At 35.7% G+C, this 20,620-nt stretch overlaps 1 protein-coding gene across 6 annotated transcripts in view; it reads left to right on the top strand.

The window, feature by feature from the left end:
• Window positions 1–20,101, top strand: part of LOC109432845 (regulating synaptic membrane exocytosis protein 2-like) — a 48,243-nt gene extending 28,142 nt beyond the window's left edge. For 5 of the 6 annotated variants that reach the window (XM_029863357.2, XM_062858645.1, XM_029863358.2 and 2 more), the window contains exons 11-15: window positions 6,129–6,310; window positions 14,511–15,214; window positions 19,302–19,540; window positions 19,617–19,778; window positions 19,846–20,101. In XM_029863357.2, coding sequence (XP_029719217.2) covers window positions 6,129–6,310; window positions 14,511–15,214; window positions 19,302–19,540; window positions 19,617–19,778; window positions 19,846–20,034 — 1,476 coding nt within the window. In that variant the 3' untranslated portion in view covers window positions 20,035–20,101. Of the gene's footprint in view, window positions 1–6,128; window positions 6,311–14,510; window positions 15,363–19,301; window positions 19,541–19,616; window positions 19,779–19,845 lie in introns of those variants that run through there. The other variant, XR_003894980.2, reaches the window with a different exon arrangement.
• Window positions 20,102–20,620: the final 519 nt, after the last annotated feature.

Below are 20,620 nucleotides of genomic sequence, written 5' to 3'. Positions count from 1 at the left end.
TCATATAGGCAACGTTTTCATCATGAACGCACACAACAGTAGGATCTGGGGTCTCCAGTTAGCATTGTGGATAAGAATTTGGATCGCCAATCCGGAGACGGCGGGAACTTTTCTCCCTGTTCGGAACAATGTTTTTACAAGAAACGAATCAATTAAAAGTTATTGTACGGAAGCTAAATTTCAGGGTTCACCCTAACATAATTCTTTTAATAAATCTAAAGTTAACACATATGTAGAACAATGGTGTCTTCAGCAAAGTTGCTACAAATTAGTTCGTCTAAAAATAATTAGAATATTGTGTGAGCGTATGCAGAATAGTCAAAAAGCTAATGTTTGGACCAGCCACAATAATGAGGGAAAATATAAAAATAAATAAGAAGAAACTTTCCCAGAGACACCATGTTATGTGCCATGTATCTAAAATTAAAGGTTTAGACACCAGCATTTTTGCCTTCGTAAATATGGCTCTGGCCCCATTGTGTAATGGTTGCTCCTCCGCGATTGATCAGATTTGATCTAAATTATTTAGACTGGGGTCTTCAGTTCTAGTGCTAGTAAGGCTATGGATCGCCAAACCGGAGACGGCGGGTTCGATTCCCGTTCCAGTCGGGAACATTTTCTCGACTTCCTCGGCATAGTGTATCATTGTACTTGTCTCACAATACACAAATTCATGCAATGGCAAACAAAGAAAGCCCTTCAATTAATAACTGTGGAAGTGCTCTAAAAACACTAAGTTGAAGCAAGGCAGGCCAAGTCCCAGTGGGGACATAGAGCCATAAAGAAGAAGAAAAAGATGAATCTGAATAAATAAGGGTTAGGATATTCCACTTATTCTCATACTGCAATTTTAGCAGCTCATATATTTTTGATCAATAACGGCGCTGGCCAAGATCTTACAGTCAGTTGGGAAAGCAATGTTATAATGTTTGTTTTGAAATAGTGGATAGAATGTTTGGAAGCATTATTAATAAAATTTCAGGAAAGAGGGAGAGGTATAGCGCATTTCTTAAAGGAATTGCCTAAATGATTTTCTTAGAACAATTGCACAATATTTTATAGAATAATACGGAATTCGTGAAGGAAATTTCCGAAGGTAACTACGAAAACATTATGTAAAATTTGCAGAACGTAATGTTGAGAAGTATTTTTTGGGAAAAACCTAGACTTTTTGGAAAAAGATTTGAAAGAAAACAAAATAACTTTTAACAAGATCTTGGGAATTCTTGGAGAAATTTCTGGATATAGGGGAAATTACCTATTCTCGGCCGTTTTGTTCTCTTCGTCTTTGGGGGTTTTTTGAAACCTATTGAACTCAGATTTGGTCTCAAATCCTTCCTAACTAGGCTGAATTACATGGCCAAGTTTCAGGCAATTTGGCTGACGAAAACCCCCCATGACGAAGAGAACAAACCTTATCGGCAAACCATTGTCACCCTATACCAATAATTTCTGAATAAAAGTACGGGTTGTTTTACAAAAGTTGGAAATTATATAAGTTCGTTGTTGGATAATGATCTTTTCAGCTAAGAAATGATCGTGTCAAAATTTTAAGCCCGTATCTCAAGACTAAGTGGTCCCTCAAAAGGCAGTTGTTAAAAATTATATGGGACCCAAAACATGATTTTTTTTCGACTAAAGCCGATGATTTTAGGACGCTAAAGGGCCAAAAAATGTGCTCAAAATTGCCATATCTCAACTCGTTTTTAAGTTATTGAGCAAAACAGGGTAGGTTTCCTTCGAAATTTAAAACAAATTGTCAAAAATGATGATTTTTCGGTTGTTTTTTGTTAATAACTCAGAAACGAATAAAACTAAGCACATTTTGGCCCTTCGGTTTTAGTAGTTTAGTGTATTTTTTCGTCGAAAAAAAGTTCATGTTTTTTTAGTCCTTTTCCATTTTTGATAACTCCTGAAAATAAATGACATCTGGGCACCGGTCCTTCAGCAGGGCAAATAAAACACATTGCAGGTTCCATTGCCACATGCTACAAAGCTATAAGTAAGTCATTTTATTAGTATAAACATTTAATACACTAAACATATATGATATATGCACCTAAAACTTACATTTACGGTGTTTTCTACACATAAGAATATATCGCTATTTTGACGCCAGTTCTGTCACTTGTTTTCACGGATACTGTTCAGCGTTTGTGACATTGCTGACAGAACGTGGAATGGCATAGAAATTGTAGTGTCTACCTAATGGTTGTGTGCATAGGATATCTACCTACATGAAATACTATTCATTACAGTACCTAAATGTCTAGGTATGATTCTTTATGTCTACCTATGGTAGTATAAATACGTGTGGTCATTGGACCACACAGCGGAGACTGCACAAGCCTTGAACTTGTCAACATCTTCATTATTCTTCTTTTGAAGGATATAAAAGTGGCGACGAGGATCAAGGAACGTGTAATTTCTTTTGAGTTATTCCGAAATTATTTCCTTTTGGTTTTCAGGTTGTTGTAATAACAAATTGTTATTTTTGTGGAGAACGGAATTGTTCTTTTATGGTTTGCCATTATGTTGTGAACAGAATGTTCTTTTTGGCCGATGTTGCATTGACGAAATTGTCTTTTTGTTTTGGTATAACGAAATGTTATTTTTTTGTGGCGAACGAAATTGTTCTTTTGTGGCGAACGAAATTGTTCTTTTGTGGCGGAATTGCCATATGTTATGTTTTGGTGAATGGATTTGTGTTATTTGTACATTTTGGCAAAGTTGCCGATGCCGATGACGAGATCGTCTTTTTGTTTTTGTAGTTTTGTTAGCGAACAGATATGTTCTTTGAAAGTGACGGACTCGTCAGTTCATTTGTGCTATTATTATTTTGGTGATGACTTTCTGAGATTTCTGAAGGGGAAAGGACTGTAGTGTCTACCTAATGGTTGTGTGCATAGGATATCTACCTACATGAAATACTATTCATTACAGTACCTAAATGTCTAGGTATGATTCTTTATGTCTACCTATGGTAGTATAAATACGTGTGGTCATTGGACCACACAGCAGAGACTGCACAAGCCTTGGACTTGTTAACATCTTTATTATTCTTCTTATGAAGGATATAAAAGAAATCAGAACAATACAAGACATTTTTATCTTATATGGGCTCTCAAGCTTGAGGGACCACTTAGCCTTGAGAAACGGTCTTCAATTTAAGGTACACCGGGGCAAGTTGAAACGGGTGGGGCAAGATGAAACAGCGGGTTAACACGATGTTTTTTAATGATGATAAACAGTTCGACCGCCATAACACATAGTTTTTGATTCAAACAATCTTTTAGCGAAGGATAAATTTCCAAATTGTATTGAAATCTATTTCAAAACTTCGTGTTTCATCTTGCCCCACCCGTTTCAACTTGCCCCGGTGTACCTTATGACACTACCATTTCTTAGCTAAAACGATCATTTTCCAACAACGAACTTATAAGATTTCCATTTTTTGCAAAATAAGGGACGGCTTATTGTTTATGCTATGTAGGGGTGGTGGGGGTAAAGTGGACAGGTGGGGTAAAATGGACAGGGTACAGTTTCATGGCTTTTATTGTTTTTCAAAATGTTTTAACGATTGAAGCTTATGCCTAAGCATGAATCATTATACTTTTGCTGATCTTGAACATTAAAATCAAATAAACCTCTTCAAAATGACAAAAACTTTAAAAATCACGTGAAAAATCAGAAATGATGTAAAATCTGCTTATCATTGCTAAGGTTTTTTCGTGAGTTATTTTCAAATTATTATAAGTTTTACACCCTAAACTAATAAAGTCCACATAAAAGAGTATATTTGAACGAAATAAAAATTTAAGTTTTGTAAAAAAAAGTTTTGGAAATAATTTTAACATAATCAGATGGTGGGGGTAAAATGGACAATCGGTTCAAATTTCACCAAAATTTCATAATTTTTTTTTGCAAACTCCAGAATTATCAGCCGTCATACATGTCGTGAGATAGTTGAAGTAAAAAGTTAAAAAAAAAAATATTTTATATCTACAAAACATCATTTTCATCAAAAACAGTGCATGTTTTTTACATTATTTTTACAATAATTACACTAGTTTACAGCATTTTTGAACTCGGTAAGCTGATGATCATTTTTGGTGTAGAATCATGCCCTAAGTTCGAAAACGCGAAGGAAAAAAATTACAGTAGAGCGGAAATTTTTTCGACTTCTCATACAAGGTTGATGATTTGAAATCGATTTTTGTTCTATTTTTAAGCAACGTCGCTCACTTCACACATCACATTCTCCGTAATTAATGCTCCGATTGAGCTGAATTTTTTACTGTAACTTGCCTACATATGATATGTCAAATAAACGTTGAGAAAGAATTTTTAGGTTCTTTTTTTCTTATTGAAAAAAATACATTTCTTCATATATTTTTGGAAATTTGGCTAAAATTTAAGAAGATCGTCCCTAAAACTCGCCAGTATCTTGAATTTCATCAATCTGACGCAAAACCTGCATTCAGATGATCAAATGGTATTGTATTCAGCTTTTAATTTATGGAAAAAGATTTGAAATTGGTTGAACAAAACGCAAGATATTTGAATTTTAGTCAATTCCATATTTTTAAAAGTTGTAAAACTCGATATTGAGCTAAAACTTAAAAACTGCTCTACTTTAAATTTTTTAAAGCACGGTTTCGAAATCAGCACTAAATTGTGCTTCAAAAATTTTGGTCGTTGACAGAAGTTCACGACTTTCATTTTATTTTGTAAACTAGTGTTATTAAAGTGTGTTTCAAAGTTTGTATTAAAAGTTTGAAAACAACAAAATAAAGGTATCGTATGAAATTTGATAGTTTGCATTTAAAAACATAGAAAAAATATGCTGTTATATAACTTTTAACGACTTGTTCATTTTACCCCATCGATTGTCCATTTTACCCCAACCGATTTTTTTCACGCTAGTTTTATGCACGTTTTGGTGAAGAAAATAATCAAAGAAAACAATATTTTTTAAATGTAATCCCTTACAAGATTTCTAGAGTACATCATGACCTTCCATGTTACTCGGAAAAGCAGATGGATTTTGCCGCATTTCCACTGGAAACAACCACAATGCTTAGGTTGTCCACTTTACCCCCACCACCCCTAATGTTAAACTAATTTGTGCAATGGTTTAGCACCGACCAACTCGTCAGCGGAATCAGGACAAAAAAAAATGTAAAACGCGAAATAAATGTGAAAAGTAGTCAAAACACGTCTGCTCGCGTGTAAGCGTAGAATTAGCTCAGTGTAAAAAAACACGTTTATAAAAAAAAAACGTCTGCTCGCGGCAACGCCTACTGCACTTCATCTTTAGTTGCTTCTATACTGCCCCCACTCGCAAAACAGTCCCATATGAATAGGAAACCCAGCAAAGATGGGACTGTTATGCGAGTGGCGGCAGTATAGCCTTTGTGCAAAAAGTGTACTTCAGTACATAAAGCTAAATTTTGGCTTATTGATTTGGAATGGAATATACTTGAATAAAGTCGAGAAGTAGAATTTATTTAGGCAAGTTACTCTAGTGCAAAGCATGCAATATCTTTGCACTAGACGGATTTTAAACGATAATTGTGGAAGTTGAACTCTAAGAGTAACCAGGTCTGTCCCAGTTGGGATATAATGCCAGTAGCACCAATAACTAGAAGATGTATATTTTGTATTCACATATGATAATCAGTTAATTTATAGTTTTGTACATATTTAACCCATCATCAGTAATTAATACAATTGTTAACAAATACTTATTCTTACAGATACATGTGATTTTCTCCAATGGTAGCGTAATCAATTCGTTATTCCTGTACCCTAAAGTCGAGCAACAGTGCTGTTGTGAATACATTTCTACTAAACGTCGACCAATGCATATAGAGATGTGTGTTTGATAAGCTATAACTATTGTACATTTGCAAAAACTACAAAATCGTAGTAGATGTAAATATCAAATCATAAACAATCTGCAAGGCCTATGAGAACAATGCACGCTATATATTATGTAATAGAGTATTCTTTCAAATCTTGCTTGATTTTAGTTTTTGCGTTTGTGCTCAACACTAATCAATTTTTGAGTTCAAATCACACGTTTGTCTTTACAACAATCAATCAAAGCTTTGAAACTTTTCTAGGAACAACTGGCACGTGAAAAACAGGTTTCAGGACGAGTTCAAATTCAAGTGTGGTACCACGGAGATCGCAACGAACTGGTCGTCTCACTCATGGCCGGAGATGACCTACCGCCTCGGGACGAATCGCTAGGATATGGAGGTTTACCGGAAGCTTACGCTTCAATCAAGCTCATGCCTAAAACGTACGAATCATTAACTTTTTTCAACAATCACATTATCGCTTATTTACTACTGGATAGACGAGTGCACCAATGAACATTGAGTTCACTGAGGCTGAAAATTTTTGACAGCACAGCGGGGTCGACTCTCGACAACTTCTACTCAGAGATGCATCACCAAAATGCGATGATAATATTTTTCTTTGATATCTTACATGAATTTACATTTAAAGTGATGCATATGCATATAGTTAATGCACTAGCCCATATTTTTGCAACTTCATCGCGAAAACTAGATGCAATAATTTGAACTAAATTTCAGCTGGTAAGTTGGTAAGAGTCGACCCACGCTATGTCTGAACCAGCAGATTATAAAAATTGAATGTACATCGGATGTTTTTCCGCAGAACATCAGTATTCAACCCATATTTTCATTTGCAGAAGGTTTAAAAATATTCTATCGGTGAAAATTTTTCCATATATTTTGTATGGGAGCGAAATTGACCGAAAACGTGAATTACATGCAAATTTGTATGAAAAACAGCTAAAAAGATGAAAAAATCAAAATTTCCCCGATGAAATATTTTAAAAGTTTCTGCATATGATAATATAGCATGAATTCTGATATTCTGTGGAAAGAAACCCGATGTACATTCAATTTTAATAATCTTCTGGTTCAGACATAGCGTGCGACCTCGCTGTGGTGTCAAAATTTGCGGCCCGAGTGAACTTTCAGCGGGCGGTGCACTCGTCTATATGGCAAGTGATCATCTGAGAAAAAAGATTAGAAAAAAAAATCGAACGAAATTGTTACAACCTAATGAAGTTCGGTATTTCATGGCTCGAATAGTTCTCAGTCGCTAGAGACGATTTGAGACAGACGAACACCTCCTACATTGTTTCCGACGGATTCATAACTAACCCATATCGAATAACAAGCACCATCTGTATCTTCTTGTTGGCGTACCGTCCAGAATTGGTTTTTACGATTGCTCAAATCAATATTTGAGGATGGTGGTAAATCCCAAGCCCCAATACTATTGATTCTTTGTGCAATTTCGCTAGCTCAGGTCAATCACGGAGTAGCTAATACGAAGCGTAGGTCACCAATGCTCATGCTCAAATAAAACTTACTTATTTATTACTCATTGCGGAGATTTATAGGTTCTGGCGCAAAAAAAATGAAAAGGCTTATTTTTAGCGTAGATGCATTACAAATGTTTGTTTACAATGCAAAACCATCGCCAAAGGTGTACTCAACAACGCAGTGTGAAATATTCGCCAGCACACGGTCTGTTTTCACATCTGTGGGCCCACGCAAGAAAAATCCACACAACTAATTTTCGCGCAGGAGTCTAAACAGGTGGAATCTCCGCAATAGAAAGTGACAATTTACTTACTTAGAAAATGACGGAAGTTGATTGACTTCAAATGCTCAAAAATTTAGAGATGCATATCTCAATGCCAGTTTTTGCGACTCATGACTTGTCACAGAAAAAATACTGGCCAGTTGCAGGCTGGGTTCCGCTTAAGCAAGCATACTGCAGACGTTCTTTTCCCACACCAGCGGGCGAATTCCGGTGCATAAATAAAACAAAGAAATATTGTGGATTTAGCACCAAGTTGATGTCGGAAGTAACTTCATTGACTTCCGCTGGCTTTCCTGTGCGTTAAACATAACGTCGGAAGTAGTGCGCTGTATAGTGAATCTGATGCTCTATTCAGCGCACTACTTCCGACGATATGTTTAACACACAGGAAAGCCAGCGGAAGTCAATGAAGTTACTTCCGATACCAATTTGGTGCTAAATCCACAATACTGTTTAGGTATCCTTCAAGCGATATGTGAATGTTTAGGTTGTACGCAGATCGCAAGAAATTTCTTGGCCAATCTCGATGTGTGGAAATCTTGACCCCAATACGAAGCTGAGAAGAAACGGGAAATCAAATCAGCTTGGTCAGGAAAAAATAAAACACTGAACGGAAATTACTTTAGCGATTATGTTTCAGGTCTGTTACGTGTTCAGGTGAGAATGAGCTTGCGAACCCCTGAGCCAAACCCGGGAACATGTGTCGAAGTTGGTTTTGTTGTGTTGTCAATCTTCGGTGTTTCTGCTTTGTTTCGTGCGTGTCAAATGTTTGTTAGAAGAATAACCAATGCGAACACACAACAGCACGGGTGCAAGAATCAATCTTGTTCTTTGCCAAAACACCGAAGATGTGAGTAAATTATAAATTAATTAGTATGTATATTAATTCTAAGATCAATAAAAAAATTAAATTTCAGCTTTATAGCATGGGACAATACGAAATTGTGTGTTTTCGTCATTACTGCCCTGCTGAAAGATCGGTGCCCTTAGCTGCAGTTCGTAATAAGGTCCCAACCTAGCATTACTCAGAATCTACTCATGATCAGTCTTGAGAGCAAAAGCAGTCTTTCCCCTTAGCCAAACTCTCAGCTTAGTGTTCTATAAGCGTTTCCACATCGATAAAGCTTTCTCTGCCAAAACCAGCGGCGTCATGATCGCGATTTATTCCGCAGTCAAGTTCGCAGATTGTGAACTGTGGTAGGGTCTGGGACCATTTAGGCAGGAGCACCTATTTTGGGCACTTACTGCTATAAGTCAGTCAATTTTGAACCGATTGACTTGATTTTTTATACACGATCAGATACGCACAGTATCTAGCCATGTGCAAAAATTCAAGCCAATCGGTTTGAAATTGACTGAGTTATAGCAGCAAGTGCCCAAAATAGGTGTTCCTGCCCAAATGGTCCCAGACAATACTTGTCCAGTTGACAGTTGTAATAATAATGATCCTCCAAACTAGCATGGCCTACTCAGTGATGTACCAAACTACCACATCTCCTTTTGTTTTGCAGATAATGTTCTTTTTCGGCCCATTACACATGGAAAAATATTTGTCATTGCAAAACATGTCGCAAACAATCTAAGGTTGTCATAATGCGCTTTATTTTGAGAAAATATTCGACTACTCAAGTAACATTTTTATAACCAATTAGTCTTGTAGAGGTTTTGGGCAATGTCTTAAAACCTCATACCTTCTATTTTGGTTTTATGACGGTTCTAAGAACCTCTATAGTCTTTTTAGCACAAACAAATGTTACTTGGGTTGTTTGTCCAAATATTTGTCGTGTGTAGTAAATGCTTTACACTACTCGTATGTTGTGCCTCAGTATTGTAATTGCATCGAAATCAAACAGAAACGGTAAGACGCTGTCAAGATTCTATGTATATGCCGTTCATAGTGTAGTGTGTATGACACTACAGATGACGCTCATGTCTGTTATTTGCTCCACAAATCGAGTTTGAACTTAGCTCGTAATTCTTGATTTCAACTACACTTTTTGATTTTTGTTTTTTTTTTGTTGTTTCTAGTCCACTATATTCCTTGATTATTTAAACTATAACATCATAGATTACGCATTTTCTTTCCGACCTGATACATGAATAACCAAGGATGCTAACTTAGTCAAATTTACTTGAATTACTTAGTATTTTTATTTTCATTTGCCTCTTGGGCGTCTCCCTATTCTGAAGCGGGACTTTATTGCCAGCCCCGGCCAGATTTTCATCTGCCGCTTTGGCGTCCCCTTTCTCTAAGGCGAGACATTATCGCCAGCCCCGGCCAGATTTTCATCTGCCGCTTTGGCGTCTCCCTACTCTGAGGCGAGACATTATTGCCTTCCACGGTCAGATTTTCATCTACCGCTCAGGCAAGTCCCTCTTTCGAGGCGAGATTTTTCGATTTCTCCCTCGTGTCTGATCCGATCAGATGCTATCCGTTGGAAATGCAGACAATTGGCTTCTTTAACGGTGTTGAGATAATTCCATATTCTGAATCTGCACGAAAAACTGCGCCGAAATCCAAATTTTCATGAATTTTGGTGCCCGGGAACCTATTTAAAAATCAATTTGAAGTTTGTATGGGAGCGATTTGTCGAATCACCCCTCGTCGCATTTTGTACTGGGCGGAGCTGTCAAGCAGATGCCTAGCTGTCAAAAGCCGATTTCAAAAAATCTCTTTGAAATTGTTTTTAGGTACTAAAATAAAGTTCTAAAAATCTGAAAAAAAACATAGTGGCTCAGAAAAAGGTGCTCTTTCGTATAAAATCAAAATTTCAATACATTTTTCAAAATTTAAAAACCCAATTTATATTTACCAATAACTCCAGCTTCTCACAATTTTGTTGTCCTATCACGGAACGTGACACCAAAAAGAACATCACAACTTTGAGAAATATCACGACCAAGTTGTCCGCTAACTCTTCGTCCACAGACAAACAGACATATCACTTGGAACAAAATGCGATAAAAATCATCGTCACGCAAACATAATCGCCCAATGCTTATGAAGCTGTGGTACGCAAACCCACTGAGTAGATGGCGGTAGTGAGCAAACGTCAAACAGGAGCAAAAACGATGCGAGCGCCATTAGCGAGCGATTTGCGAACTACGGAATATTTGAATAATCCGTTAAAAAGGGAAACGGTGGCAAGTGAGTAGAGTGAGACGTCTGTTTGTCTGTGCTTCGTCTTTAATCTGCTATTGACGATCTTGCGCCAAATACGACGCACAGGCAAACATAATTGTCCCACCACAAAATATGCACACCGGTTTCAGCATACATTGGTTGATGTCGCCGCTACAGTTTTCCAGTAACGGAGCGTTATTTTGGGGTGGTGTTTCGACTAATCGGTTTGTTTATGCACTCTGTTTCCTTTGTTGTTGGATGTGTGAACATTGTGCTGTCAAAGATTGAACATCTGCACGATCGTAGCGAAATCCTTGCAAAGATCAATAATCTCCTTCTGTATTAGATCTTCGCGTCCAAATGTGCTTCAGTGGATTCCAGTCATCCACAATTTGCTTCACAATGTCCGTCCAAAAAATTTTTGGCCTTTCGCACTACAATGGGTTCTTGCTCGTCGCCAATGTGGTACTTGTCCAGTCGACAGTTGTAATAACAATGATCCTCCAAACTAGCATGGCCTACTCAGTAATGTACCAAACTACCATATGAACAATTCTCGGTACCCACTTTACGTAATTTATGTTTAGTCCTTTACTGTCAGATCGGTGTAACACGCTAAATATAATCTACATAAAAGGCAATCTACACGGAAAAAAATACACGGTCATGAATCTTATTGGGTACCAGACTGGACACACAAAATTTGGTCGTTTTCTTTGGCACATCGAGGTCTTGAAATTAGTCTATGGCAGAACTATTTTGGTAGTTTCGGTAATTGATTTTACTGAGGTGCAGAATGTCAACTGTCAAAAACGTGAACAAAAGATACACTCTATAGGCCGAAACAAACAAATTTTGAGCATAACTATTTAAATTATAAAAAATATAATGGCATTACATACATTGTCCTGTCACGGTCGCCATGTGTTTAGCCAGCTGTGATAACGAGAAAAGGACCTCTTACACGCAGAGAATTCTATTAAAAATAACAATATTTGAGGTGCTTAAAAACACAATTTCACATTGTTTTGGCAGCATTAAGAATTTATCATTGTTCATGCAATCCATTAATCAAATCTTTTTGATATAAGAGGGGTTCCAGGCTTACTTGTTTTCCATGTAGTATGATTTAAATTAAAATCAAATAAACATCATTCTCAGGGAAAAATCAGGCAAATACCTGATTTATCCGAAAACCATTTTATTATTACGTGAGCATTTGGCCTAAAGCGAACCTAGTTTCACCCCAGATCCGACCCAAACATGACGAGGTTCGCTCTGCCGTTTTTTTGCGATTCAACCCAAGCGGGGTCCATCTGTCAACATGGATGTAAACAATCCAGCAAAACAAAACTTAAAAATTTAAATATCTAAGCTCTACGCGTAAGTTGAAACCTTTTATTATTATATTACGATTTGCGCAAACTAATTAGTGCGCCAACTAACATTTTAAATTCGATTATGCGCTAAAAGGAAGAAATAATTGAAAATTACGTTTGGGGCCGGATCTGGATCCGTTTTCGTTCGGTTGAATTCGAATCAGGTCAGCACTGACTCAGCTTAGAAGAACCGAAAACAACATTAGATTGATGTCACCCCTACATAAAACAGACTTATCTACACTTCAATATTACATGGCGACCGTAATATGTCAGAATAATACACAGGCAGCATCCATTTACTACGTAACGCTAAAATCGACATTTTTCGACCCTCTCCCCCACTCCGTAACGCTTTTTTGTATGAAAACCACACAATTTTTTGTATGGGCCGTAGCGCTCGGCCGGGCTCCCCCTAGAGCGTTGCGTAGTTTGTGGACGGCGTCACACCGTTGATGCCATGTCCGACTAATCTACATTTTGATATTACATGGCGACCGTGCCAGGACCAAAAACGATTGCAAATCGAACCCTCACCCCATAGCATGATGCGATTCGAAGCTTGGTGACCTTAACCGTACGGTTACGAGGCTACATCTACAGGGGATAGACAAAATGATCGGGACAAGCAAAATTTTCACTTTTCAAAAAATGTTCAACTAGCTGTAACTTTTCGAAAAGTGCATCAAATATTCTCAAATGTTTACTGTGAGTGCATCAACTAGTTGTGCATCAGTGGTTCAAATTTGAAAAAGTTAGGGCCATTTTCAACAAAGTTATGAAGATTCTTAATAGAGTTAATAGTTTCTTAACTCTATTAGATTCTTAAAAAAAGGTAAAATTATCCGATAGCCTGTTATATCTCCGGATTCAATAAACCGATTGAAATGAAACTCTGGAAAACATTTGACTTAACTTGAAATTTTTAACAAGAGACAAAATTATAGCAATTTTAATTTTTTCATGATTTTTTAGTAAATTGGTCCATTTTTAATATGCATTCTAAAACTTTTTCAATTTATTGGTGGCTATGTTGATACTTTCCTTCAAAACACATTTATATATGAGTCAATTAGAGAGGAATTAAATGAACTATAATTTGCATCTTGAGTTTTGAAACGATGTTAATATTTTGGAAAATTTGGTGTTTTATTATAAAAATAATCTAATCGTTATAATTTTCTTCCGTGTTAAAAATATTAAGTTAAGTAAATGGTTTTTCATAGCTCATTATATAAGTCATAAATGGACAAAATTTCATTTCAATCGGTTCATTGAATCCGGAGATATAACAGCTCAAAGTTGGCTATCGGATAATTTTACCTTTTTTCAAGAATCTTTAAAACTTCGTGGAGAATGGCCCGATCTTTTCTAATTTTGTACCACTGATACACACACGCAGAAAAATAAATTGTAAACATAATTAAATTCTAGTTCAAATCAACCGATTTTTCAGTTTACTATAGCGACAAACTGATTTCTAGTTTAAACTGAACTGTTGCAACTGTTTGATAATACAAATGTTTTCATTTGACGAAATTTTTGACAGTTTGTTAGAACAAACAGAGATTTGGTAGTTTCAACATAAAATAACAGATTGTTTTAAACGACTGCACTTTTGTGACTAACAAAGCCGGAATGTGATTGTGTTGGTGACGGCAGCTCCTGCGGCAGCTCGGAAATCTATTTTTAGACCGTCGGTGAGCGGATGGGGAGGAGAACGACTAAAAAAAGACAAAAAAGGCGAAGCCGATCATTTTTTTTGTGGATGCTGTCGTGAGTACCTGCGCGTTATCCATCACGACCAAAGCTGCACTTGGAAGTTGGCGTGATGGATTTGCTGCACCTTCTTCGTTGTGGCGATGTTGGGGTAAGCATTTTATAGGTGTGTGAGTGCTTTCGGACCAAGTTTCGGACCATGTTTATGGTTTTTATTTTGTAGAAACAAATGAAATTTTTGACATTATATGAAATGATAATAATCGGTTGTTTTTATCGATAAACTCTAAATGAAAACAATTGAATATAACTTTGGAATAAGTAAAATCTCAGTTTGAAAATCAACCATGCGTTTTATTGTTTAAAACAAGCGCCATTTTTCTGCGTGCATCTAGTTGATGAACTTACAGTAAAAATTTGAGAATATTTGATGCATTTTTCGAAAAGTTACAGCTAGTTGAACACTTTTTGAAAAGTGAAAATTTTGCCTGTCCCGATCATTTTGTCTAACCCCTGTATTTTTAAAACACAAACTAGAAGATTTTTCATAATTTCATAAATTTAATAGCTGTAGAAGAATTAAAGAAGATATTGTGGAAATAAATCATAACTACAATTTTTATTTCTTACAGCCACGAAACACATGTAGTACAGACCGAAGTCTCATCTCCGTCACTTAACCCCATTTGGAATGCAACGATTACCTTTAGAGGCGTGTCGAGTGACACATTGTTCGACCGATACATCGATGTAGCGTTATATGACTTGTTACCGCAGTCAGAGCCGGTATACTTAGGAGAGTGTAAAGTAATGTTACAGAAGGCTTTTCTTGACGATGTCGCGGTTTGGTACCGATTAGAGGATCCCAAACAATTACGAGGTGCGCCGCCGTCTAAGATGAGCTGGTCATCCCCAAGGAACTCCATCTCCGGAGACGTAACGAAACTGATAAGGGGATCTGACTACCGATTTCAAAGATCGGTATCAGACGACGTGGACAGCATTGGGGATGGGAGCTCTTTGCTCCATCCTGATCATGCGTGGGCTTTCAGCAGGCGGGGATCGTCGCAATCAGAAACTTTGGAAATCGAAACGTATCAACTTGGAAAAGGTTTCTCCAAATCGTTGCCCGGCTCAAGAAGATCCTCCTTCCAGGATCAAGATAAATGCAAAAGTGGTGAATTGACACCTACCCTTGCGTATAACCGTGAACGCAGAAGATCTTCCGCAGCAAAACGCAATCCGGAAGAGCTGAGAAGAGCTTTCAACCAGAGCAGAGGTGAATTTACGCGCACCATGAGCTTGTCGCGGGAATTGGAACGAAAGAATTCCAAGAGTAAGTTTTCCCTGATATGAATCTGTGACCTTCATCTCCACTTCCGGATACTTTCTTCAACGTTCTTCTCTGCGCTAATTCTTTATGGACCACCGCTACTACATCCTTATCTATATCTCAAGCTTAATATTTCCATCACACACTTGTGGTAAGATGTGCCGTACACAATTCGAACCTACGCCATGATTCCTGCTTACTGTAGATTTTCTTTTAATTGCATGCTTTACCCGCAAATATAAGCTTAATTTAGTTTAGAATTAACTGTTTCTATAATTTGTTTAAGATACGCAATTACTAAGCATAAGAATAACACGTTAGCCGGAAATCTCAAGTCAACTAAAGAGGCTAATATTTAAGGTATCTCGTGGTAAGCGGGACCATAAAAAGTGCTAATTTAAATATTTTTGTCACACCAGAAAAATCTTAACACAAATTATTCGATAATTCCTTATCCCGACGTTATTGGTATATTTATTTACATTAATTTTCATTAAATCTGTTTCAAAACATTTAAATTCCATATACATACAGGGGATAGACAAAATGATCGGGACAGGCAAAATTTTCTCTTTTCAAAAAAAAAAATTAAATTAACTGTAACTTTTCGAAAAGTGCATCAAATATTCTCAAATTTTCACTGTGAGTTGATCAACTAGTTGTGTATCAGTGGACAAAATTTGGAAAAGATCGGGCTATTCTGCACGAAGTTACAAGCATTTCAGAAAAAAAAGAATTATCCGATAGCCAACTTTGAGCTGTTATATCTCCGGATTCAATGAACCGAATGCAATGAAATTTTTTCCATTTATGACTTATATAATGAGCTCTGCAAAACGTTTGATTAAACTTGAAATTAATAACAAGAGAAAAAGTTATGGCGATTCCATTAATTTTATGATTTTTTAGTAAATTGGTCTATTTTTAATATGCATTCCATTACTTTTTCAATGAATTGCCGCCTATGTTGTTACTTTCTTTCAAAGAATATCTGTATTCAAGACAATCGGAGGGAATTTAAATGAACGATAATTAGCACCTTGAATTTCGAAACGATGTTGAAATTTAAGAAAATTTGGTGTTTTATTAGGAAAATAATCTAATCGTTATAATTTTCTTCCGTGTTAAAAATTTTAAGTTGTGTTCAAAGTTTTTCAAAGCTCATTATATAAGTCTTAAATGGTCAAAATTACCTTGCATTCGGTTCATTGAATCCGGAGATATAACAGCTCAAAGTTGGCTATCGGATAATTTTACCTTTTCTTAGAATCTTTAAAACTTCGTGCAGAATAGACCGATCTTTTCCAAATTTTGTCCACTGATACACAAATAGTTGATCAACTTCCAGTGAAAATTTGAGAATATTTGATGCACTTTTCGAAAAGTTACAGCTATTTGAAACTTTTTTGAGAATGGAAAATTTTGCCTGTCCCGATCATTTTGTCTATCCCCTGTATGTACCTATTAAGCAAAGAGTAGTAGATCTTCATTTTCTCCGCTGCAGGGGACAAGTGGAACCTATTCGGAAGTTTTGTTCGTTGGTTTAATATAATTGCACAAATAAAATAGCAAAGATTAATTAATTGTTCAATAAGTTCGGATACACCATATAACTTGATTTAATTTCACATCTGTAATTCAGATTTTCAAAGTTAATGTATTTATTGAAAGGTAATTTAACACTGATCAAATGCAACATATGGTTTTGAATAACGTCTTTTTCTACTTTTTTTATAAGCCCTTGATGTATCTAATGTTTGTTAGCTCCGGCACGCTTGAATAATTTTCGAAAAGTTGCTCATGCTACAGAAGTCTAAAACGTTGACTTTTGAGTTTACATCTCACTATACTAAATTAAAATAACTAAATTAATAGACAAAAATTTTACACTGCTATTTCAGTGATGGGCGATAAATTTGCAAGTTAAGTCAAAATGTGCTTAAATGTATGAAAAAGGCATAAATAGTGACAAAATATTTCAAAACAAAGTGACAAAATATTTCAAAACTTGCTTTTCAGATTACATAGTTGATTAATCTCGCCAATAGGAAATCTGGTTTTCAAATCAAGTTATTCAGTAATTTTTTTTCTCTTACATAATCTTACGACCATTATATAAAGTTTTTTTTATAGCGTGAACTTCGATTAGCATGTTTTCCTATTTTTCTATACTTCATGGACGTTTCCCCAATAAAACACATTGTGCAGTATTAAAAGAAAAAAAAGGAAATTATTTAGTAGATAATTAGAAAAATACATTCTTTTGAAAAAAAAAATGTTTTACCCAAGCTCTACCATTTAAACAAGTACTGCATCATCCAATTAGAGGTAATTTCCATTTAAAAAGCAAGGTGTAGAAAAAAAACAAAAGGTTCGTCGGACAAATATCGGTTAATGGTGGCAACAATAACTATTTTTGTATTCGAAGTAGCCATTGGTGTGATACCTATGCTGAACAATATTAGCCTTGAAAATTCATACTTAAAATATTGGCTGTTTCTCACTTGCCCCGGGGTACCTTAACACATGATTGCAGTCTTTTCATTACAATGAGATGATCTTTTGCTAAACGGTTATGTAAATTATGTAGTCTTATTTGATAGTGTAGATGTTACTTAATGAATTCAGAATTTTCGGACCACTTCGCTAACTTCTACAGCTGGTACATATTAAACTACGTTTCCTTGATGTTCGGTTTTCAGTCAATCTGATGCAAATTTCTAATTTGTTTTATTAATACCCCCTTTGAAAATCCTAAAATATTGAAGGAGCAAAAAAAGCTTGCAAACCACATTTTTTCAAAACATTTTTTTTAACAGTGAGATGAGAAATAATATTTGCATCGGCCTAAATTACTTCTTTCACATGCGTCGGATGGCTTTGCGGCCTTCGTAGAGTTCGTTTTTCGTAAACTTGCAACAGAAATCATTCAACGATTATATTTTAGGGGTAGCCTGTGGCGATTTTTATTGAAAAAGTATTTCCCTGATAAAAAAGTTTATAAAAATATGTACATCATAATAGGGGGATTCACTTAACAGCGTAAACTGATTAAACGTCGAAATCATCAAGGCAATATTTGATTATTTCATTCGCAAAATCATGAAACATTTCAAATAATCAGAAAATCATGCTATATAATCTGTTTAGTCAGTACCCCTAATGTATTGTTACAATATGTTAAAATTAATGGTTAGCTACTAAAAGAGCAACAACAAAACCTATGGTTTTCACCATTACATATATTGTAAATATCACTTTTACAATAGAAAATGAGGATTGTTATGTATCTTAACAATAAATAAATCTAAATTTTCTGGAACAAATTCAAGTTAACTGGCATTCATTATATAGTGATTTTATTGTTGAAATTTCTAGCGCCATTATTGATTTTATTGTGCACATATTGTATTTAGTTCCAATACGTTTCAACACCGTAAGTGCCCAGGACTGAAAGTAAGTAGTAAGTAATACGGTTTTTTAGCAGGAAAATAGGTACACAATATGCCTTATTGTTCAAAAATAGAATCTGTGTTGTCTCAATAGTTGTTTATGGTGATTTTATCAAACATTTTTATCAGGGTTTTCCCCATAGTAAATCGTATGAAATTTAAGAACGTAAACGCTAAAATAAAGTTTTTTTTTTCAATCGACCTGTAGTTTTGCACAGCTGATATGGGACCAAAATGGAATCCCAAAAGTGTACAAGAACAAAAAAGTTTTTTTTGTCCCAGGCTACTGAGTATTGGAGAGTTTGCTCTGCTACTCCCCAGACTCGGTTCGCGATAGAACATCCTTTACAAACATCCAGCAAAGTTTTAAAATACAGTTTTGAAAGTTCTCTCGATCGGACCATTTATCATGTTGATCAAGTAAATATATTTTAGTCTCATAGTTTATTATTGTTAAATAATATGACTGATTAGTTTTGTTGAACGCACTATTGTAGATAATTTTCCATGTAGATTTCTAGGAAGTTTTTAAACTAAGTGTTCATAAGCCTTATTTGTTGTTAAACAAAAACTTTACATAAACAGTCTACCTAATGGTGATAAGCAGCATTGACATACCTTATCTTTCGCCCATCCAGAAACATTGAATCAGAGCATGTCCGAGAAAAATACAGATAAAATCGAACGCATGATTTCCAATCTGAAAATAAAAACGGATAATACACGTGATCTACAAGTGGAGCCCACAACCCCAATTTTTTCAATCAGCAGTCTTGGTCCTGGTCAGATACTCCCCAAAGGTTCACAACACAGCTTGAAATGTGTTGGAGAGCTACGTTTAGCTGTCACTTTGGACAAATCGATCTTGGAACTGAAGGTGATAGTGGGTCACATTTAATAATATTCTTAATAATGTGTATTCTATTCTTAATGTTTAATTTCCTGAAATGTAGGTCATTTCCGCTAGAAATTTGGTTCCCGAAGATTCGGAAGCAACGCCAGACACATATGTTAAATGTTACTTGAAAGATGGAGATCGACTGAGGCATAAAAAGAAAACCAGAGTTGTGAAATATTCTCCGGAACCACAATACAATCAGGTGCTGAAGTATTCGGTATGAGAACAAGAGACCCCATTTACTAATTTGGAAGTGTTTATGACTGATTTCATTATTCTTATAGGCATCGGATCTTTTTGGACGTACCATTTTAGTGACCGTTTGGCAAAAATCGTTAGGTTTCGAACACAATCAAAGTATAGGTGGAACAGAGTTATTTTTCAATACATATAAAATGAAGAGCCCTATTGAAAGTTGGTACCCATTGTTTCCTTCTCAACATGTTATACCAAATCAAAATGATTCTCCTTAGGAGTTTAGAGTTGAATTTCATATTATGAAAATTAGTATGTGATGTAATAATTACACATTGAAAAATACTTCTATGTATGTAATTTATCCGAACAATCCCTTTAAAGACCGCTTAAGTCTTCGATAATTTGAACTATGTTGAATCTAATTTTGAATTAGTCTTAAAAACTTTTTTGATGATGACTAATTGCGCTACTAGCGGCAAACGCTAAAACCAGCTACAACTACTGCTACTACTACGACTACTACTAGTAGTTCTTGAAATGCTGAAGCAGATCCCCAAAGGTGGTTACGAGAATCTTCGTTGCTACCAATCAAATAAAGCCTGTCCACGTTAAATTTCGGACACCAAATAGTTGATAGTACAAACAATCCAGTGGCAAAACATGCAGATTGACGAAACATTCAAGAACATAAAACATGACCGAAAACGCATTGATAGCTGTGAGAATAAGCTAGTAAAAATAGGACCCTAAAATTTGAGTTTTCGAGCATATCACTAAAATGTCTCTACTGATGCCAGAAGCTCACTGTATAGGTAATGTATATTTTTCTATTTTTCTATGACTTTAATTTCATGTATGAGT

Source organism: Aedes albopictus, chromosome 3 (assembly GCF_035046485.1).
Source record: "Aedes albopictus strain Foshan chromosome 3, AalbF5, whole genome shotgun sequence".
Classification (NCBI taxonomy): Eukaryota; Metazoa; Arthropoda; class Insecta; order Diptera; family Culicidae; genus Aedes; species Aedes albopictus.
Note: the sequence above shows the minus strand (reverse complement) of the source record. Positions and strands in the feature narration are given on the sequence as shown.